This window comes from Bubalus bubalis, chromosome X (genome assembly GCF_019923935.1).
Source record: "Bubalus bubalis isolate 160015118507 breed Murrah chromosome X, NDDB_SH_1, whole genome shotgun sequence".
Lineage (NCBI taxonomy): Eukaryota > Metazoa > Chordata > Mammalia > Artiodactyla > Bovidae > Bubalus > Bubalus bubalis.
In genome coordinates, this window is record NC_059181.1 from 13,724,496 (window position 1) to 13,730,495 (window position 6,000).

General features: G+C 43.6%; 1 protein-coding gene across 1 annotated transcript in view; it reads left to right on the forward strand.

Moving 5' to 3' along the window:
• LOC112582211 (epidermal growth factor-like protein 6) overlaps positions 1 to 1,789 on the forward strand; it is a 38,779-nt gene extending 36,990 nt beyond the window's left edge. Inside the window, 1 exon segment of the mRNA XM_044937242.2 lies at positions 1,679 to 1,789. Within this exon segment, the coding sequence (XP_044793177.2) occupies positions 1,679 to 1,789 (111 nt within the window).
• Positions 1,790 to 6,000: the final 4,211 nt, after the last annotated feature.

Consider the following 6,000-nt stretch of genomic DNA (forward strand, 5'->3'; position numbering starts at 1 on the left):
ATGGAACGTACGTTTGCATCTCTGAAAGCTAGAAACTTGACGGCTCATATGCAGGGGACCTAACTATAATTCTTCTTCCTAATCTTTTCCATTATGGTTTATCACAAGGTACTGAATAGAGTTCCCCATGCCCTATAGTAGGACCTTGCTGTTTATCCATTCTCTAATAGTTTGCATCTGCTGTTGCTGCTGCTGCTGCTGCTGCTAAGTTGCTTCAGTCATGTCCAACTCTGTGCGACCCCATAGATGGCAGCCCACCAGGCCCCGCCGTCCCTGGGATTCTCCAGGCAAGAACACTGGAGTGGGTTGCCATTTCCTCCTCCAATGCATCTGCTAACCCCAAATTCCCAATCCACCCTCCCCCACTCCACCTTGGTAACCGCAAGTCTGCTCTCTATGTCTATGAGTCTGTTTCTGTCTTGTAGATGGGTTCACTTTTCTCATATCTTATTTTATTTATTTTTTGGCCCCAATGTGTCACATGCAGTATCTTAGTTCCCCGACTAGGGATCAAACCCATGCCCCCTGCATTGGGAGTGCAGAGTCTTAACCACTGGACTGCCAGGGAAGTCCACATTTGTGTCATATTTTAGATCCCACATATGACTGTTATCATATGGTGTTGGTCTTTCTTTGTCTGACTTACTTCACTTAATGTGATATTCTCTAGGTCCATCCATGTTAGTTCCCGGACCAGGGATTGAACCTGGGCCCTGACAGTGCAAGCTCCCAGTCCTAACCAAAAGACTTTCAGGGAATTCCCAGTTACTATCTTATATATGATAGTGTATATATATTAATCCCAATCTTCCAATTTATCCCTCCCTACCCCTGTCCCCTTTGGTAACCATGTTTGTTTTCTATGTCTGTGGCTCTGTTTTGTAAATACATTTATATGTACTATTTTTTCCCACTACTTTTTTTACATTCCATATATAAATCATATCACATTTTTGTCTTTCTATGTCTTACTTCATTCAGTAGGACCAACTAGATCCATCCATATTGTTGCAAATGGCATTATTTCATTCCTTTTTATGGCTGAGTAATATTCCATTACACCACACCTTCTTTTCCCTTCACCTGTCGATGGACATCTAGGTTGCTTCCATAACTTGGCTATTGTAAACAGCTCTGCAATGAACATTTGGATGCATCTGTCTTTTCGAATTGCAGTTTTCTCGGCACCCAGGAGTAGGATTGGCCTATCATACAGTAGCTCTGTGTTTAGTTTTTTAAGGAACTACCATACAGATCTCCATAGTGGCTGTACCAATTTGCATTCCCACCAGTGGAGGAGGAGGATTCACGACGATAATTAAATTTCTTCTAGCCTGGGTTTTGAGAAGAAAACCGTATTATGCCTTTAGTTTTGCCTTTTTTATCCTTCTAAAAGGGAAGGAATTCCAAAATCTCCTCTTAAACTTCACTATTCTCAGCTTTCAGGGCTTTTCAGATTCTTTTAGGTGTTGCAGGAGCCCTGTTTTCTCTGATTGTAATTCAGTCAGTGTAGATACCAGGCATTTGGAAAATACATTACCATATATTCAATGTCAAAGCCTGTTTCTATGGAATAGGGGCATATGAATTGAGTTCAGTTTAATAGCAATTAAATAGTGGGATTTTATCATTGTGTTAAATACTTGCAAATAATTTTTTATTCCCTCTCCATTATTAGATCATTTTTGAAGCTGAACGTGGCAAGGGCAAGACTGGAGAAATTGCAGTGGATGGTGTCTTTCTGGTCTAAGGCTTATGTCCAGATGGCCTTTTACCTGTGGATGGTTGAATGCTACTGTTATCTTTTGTATCTTTATATTTGGCTTTTACGTCAGTTTTCTGTTTTTTGACAATATATCATGGGTCACCCCCCCCCCATTTTAGAAATTGTGGTGTTCAAATAGACTCATTATTGTAAGATTTCAAACAAAACACAATCCGATGTCATGTGATCATTCTTCTTGAGCCCCAGAGGGCTGCCTTGCCATGTCCACTGCAAGAACACAATCTTTGGGACTAACTTCTTCGACCTTAAACACCAATATCTTGTTTTGAATTCCAGTCCACAGCCTATAATCATGGATCTCTAGCCTGCAGCAGCACGGAATCCCATTGGATTCCTTGGGCGAACCTAAGGTCAAATATTTCAGCCACGACTCCCATACCTGTGGACCCTGGCCACTACTCAACATGGAACTCCTCTTGTCATTCATCCTCTCCCACTCTCTCCTCCCATCGCTGTTATGGGCTCCCTCCTCTGGACACTAACTCCCACCATTTCTGCCCCTTCCCCATCACACCTGCTCCTCTCCTAAGCAAGGAGGAATACCTTCAGCTCGGGCACTTGATGCGTCCCGAAGAATGCACTGATCTCTAGCATGGCCTGATGTCACCTATATTTTTGGTGCTCTTCTTTTTTCCTCAGGCACAGAATACTTGTGGGATTACTCTGGAATTCTTTTACCTGAAGATGTTTTCAGATGTCAAGAACCGTAGCTGTACTTGCAAAGCTAATAAGTTGACCTGTCACAGTTTTATTAGGTATCAGTAGAAAAGACAAGCCTCCTGGGTCAGAGACAGACTTTATTTCTCATGGGACAACAGGGAGCATGGGCCTCGGCCAGTCCGCTGCCCCTTGTCCCCCACCCCGAGTCTCCCAGGGGGTGGGCCAACAAAGAGGCCCATCCAGAGGGATGCCAGGTACAGGGTGAGTTTGTGTCCCAGCTGAGGAGTCCTGAGTTAAGGAAAGCCCCAGACTTATAAGGGGACCACTAGCCCACCTGCCCAAACTTTGCCCTAGAAGGAGACTGTTTTTTTGGCTTTGTCAGGAAACAAATCTGCTCTCAAGAAATAAGATACTATCTCTATTCTCCCAGGCTGTGTGCCCCACCACCCTCCTTGATAAGACAGCACAGAACAAAAGCTGCCAACACCTTTGTACGGAAAACGGGCAGAAACACACGAGACCCATGGAGAATGGCCTCCCGACAGCAGCCTCTTAGGACCTTTCAGGAGTCAGTTGGGTGAGGGGATGGCAGTGCGAAAAGCTGGGTAGCAGTGTGGACTCCTGAGAAGTTTAGAACTTGGCAGCTAACATTCTCACCTTTGATACTACTGCTTTCTGGAACTTACTTTTCCAGGACCAATGTTTAAACCTTTTTCCAATCAGACTGGAAGAAATCAGGTGAATTCGTTTCTGCAAAATAAACAGACATAAAGTAAAAGCATTCTATGTTCTGAGAGAGAACTATCATTTTTTTTTTATTTTTTGTAATTTTATTTGTATTTTACATTGGGGTAGAGTTGCTTTGCAATATTGTATATATCAGATGTACAGCACAGTGGTTTAGTTAAACATGTACATATATCCATTCTTTTCCAGATTCTTTTCCCATATAGGTGATTACAGAATATTGAGTAGAGTTCCCGGCACTATACAGTAGGTCCTTGTTGATTATCTATTTTATAGAAATGTGTATATGTTAATCCCAAACTCCTCATGTATCCCTCCCCCTCACCTTTCCCCTTTGGTAACCATAAGTTTGTTTTCAAAGTCTGTGAGTCTGTTTCTGTCTTGTAAATAAGTTCATTTGTATCATCTTTTTAGATTCCACATGTAAGTGGGATATTTTCAACCTTTTTCTTTTTCCTCTTCAAGTCAGTGAAACAGTGACTGCAAATGCCAGATCGCTGTGTTCGGTCTCCACTCAAAGCCTTATCCTGTGCTACATGGAGGCAGCTTCATTCTGTGTGGCCAGGGAACAGCAAAGCAGTTAGCAATTTGGGATTTCTGTAAATGTATACAGATAGGGGTTCTTTCTTCCTGTGGAAAATGGAGTTGTAGATTGGTGTAGTTATTTATGACCTGTGGGCAACTCTTACATCTTTAAATATGCTAGCCTGCTTCATAAAAATTCCATCCTTAGCACACATGTGAAAAAACTCTGTACAACAGTTTGCAAATCGACTTTTATCTGAGAGGCAGTTGTGGGGTGGTGAGAGCCCCTCCTGGAGCTGAGGAGGGCTCCCCGAAGTGGGTTTAGAATGGAAAGGTTACATCTGCCTATTTTTGACCGAAATCTGTCCTATGTATATCTCTAGTCGGTTTGGGAATGTTATAGAAATTGTTTTCCATTTCTAGGTTGTGGTTTTGTTTGTTATGGTTTCTCCCAGTCTGTGGCCACTTTCTAGACCATGATGGATGGCGGATTCAGTGCAATTAGGTGAGAACCAATTACTCTTTCCTTCTCAGTAATTTCTTTGAGAGCCTATATGTGTATTTCACTGGCAATGTTGCTCAAAACATATTTGGAAGTGCCTTTTTCGGGTACAAAAATCATACAGAAGACTTTATATGTCAATTTATGGTCACGCATCATTTATGACCAAAAACAGCACTCCACTCCTAGGTAAATATTCCATAGAAACACATGATGGCACTGTGTATAATAGTCACACTAAAACAACTCAAATATGTATCATGTCCCTTTTGAGTAGAATGGATAGATAAACTGGTATATTTATTCAGGGAAATATTAGCAAGAAATGAGAACAAACAAAATAATGCTACTCACAGGAATACTGATGAATTTCTGAAATATGACATTGATCAAAAGAAGCCTGGGAATTCCCTGGTGGTCCAGTGGTTGGACTTCATGCTCTCATTGCCGAGGGCCTAGGTTCAATCCCTGGTTGGGAAACTATGATCCCAAAAGCCACACAGCACACTCGAAAAGTAAAAAGACAAACAAACAAACAAAGCACATACTGTATGGCTCCATATATATGTTCCCCCCAACACTCCCTTATATGAGTTTTGAAATCAGATGCAATGAATCTATGGTGGCGAAGTTGGCATTGTGTTTACCCTTGGAGAGGGTGCCAGGAAGGAACACAGGGGAACTTCTGGGGGTGGTCATTGCTTCACTTAAGTGAAAGTGTTACCCCTCTTGAAGATGAACCTCTTCAGTGTGACTTGGGGCCTGCTGACTTGGGACATGAGTTCATCTCTCAATACAGGCAGGTTGTGGCTGTAGTTCCACAGACTCATGCATAATCCAGCCACTAATGACTTTGACCTTGGGGATGTCCCCTAGCCTGCCATCCAGGATACCCAGGGACCTTGGCCTGGACATAAATGGCTTTAGAACCCGCCCCAGCTCTTCTTGGCCACGCTACGCAGCATATGAGATCTTAGCTCCCTAATCAGGGATGGACCCTGGGTCCCTTGCATTGGAAGCACGGAGTCTTAACCACTGGGCAACCAGGGAAATCCCAGCATTGGAATCTTGAGGATTGGGTTCAACAGGCCCAGGGGTTCAGGCTTGAGGGTCTTCTTTCCTGCTGTTCGGGTGCCTGGAACCCCCATCTCTGCCACATTTGTTGGTCTTTCTGGACACTGATAAAAGTTTCCACATCCCTCTTTGTTCTCCCTGTCACTGTCCTTTTAGAATGCTTTTCCTCCTGAATTTGAGCTGGAGTCCCCCAGCTCCCCTGCTGAAAGGGACAGTTGGTCCTTGCCTCCCTTGGTTTCCAGCTCCTCTCTCAGAGTTCCTGCAGTGCCCTCTTGTGGCAGCTTCCCTGAGCGTGCGTGGCTGCCAGCAGCAGAAGGCAAAGAGGGCTGTCTTCAGCGTCTTGCTTCCTCTTCATCCCATTTCTCCTCTCCCTAGTATTTTGTGAACTCATGCTTCTTTCTGGGCACCCAGAACGTTCCAGTCACTCACCCCTGAGCTCTTGAAAATCCAAGCTTGCAGGCCTCTCATTCTCTCCCTGTTCACCCTGTCAACATTGACTTGTCCTCTGTCCCTTTCTGTTGATCTCTGACAAATGAAAAGGAAATGGCCCTTATAAAAAAAAACTCAGGCTTAAGGAATAAACAGCTGGAACTGTAACCACAGTAAGTAATTGTTGTTGTTGTTTAGTCACTGAGTCGTGTCCCACTCTTTTGTGATCCCGTGGACGGTAGGACGCTTGGCTCCTCTGTCCATGGGATTTCTGAGG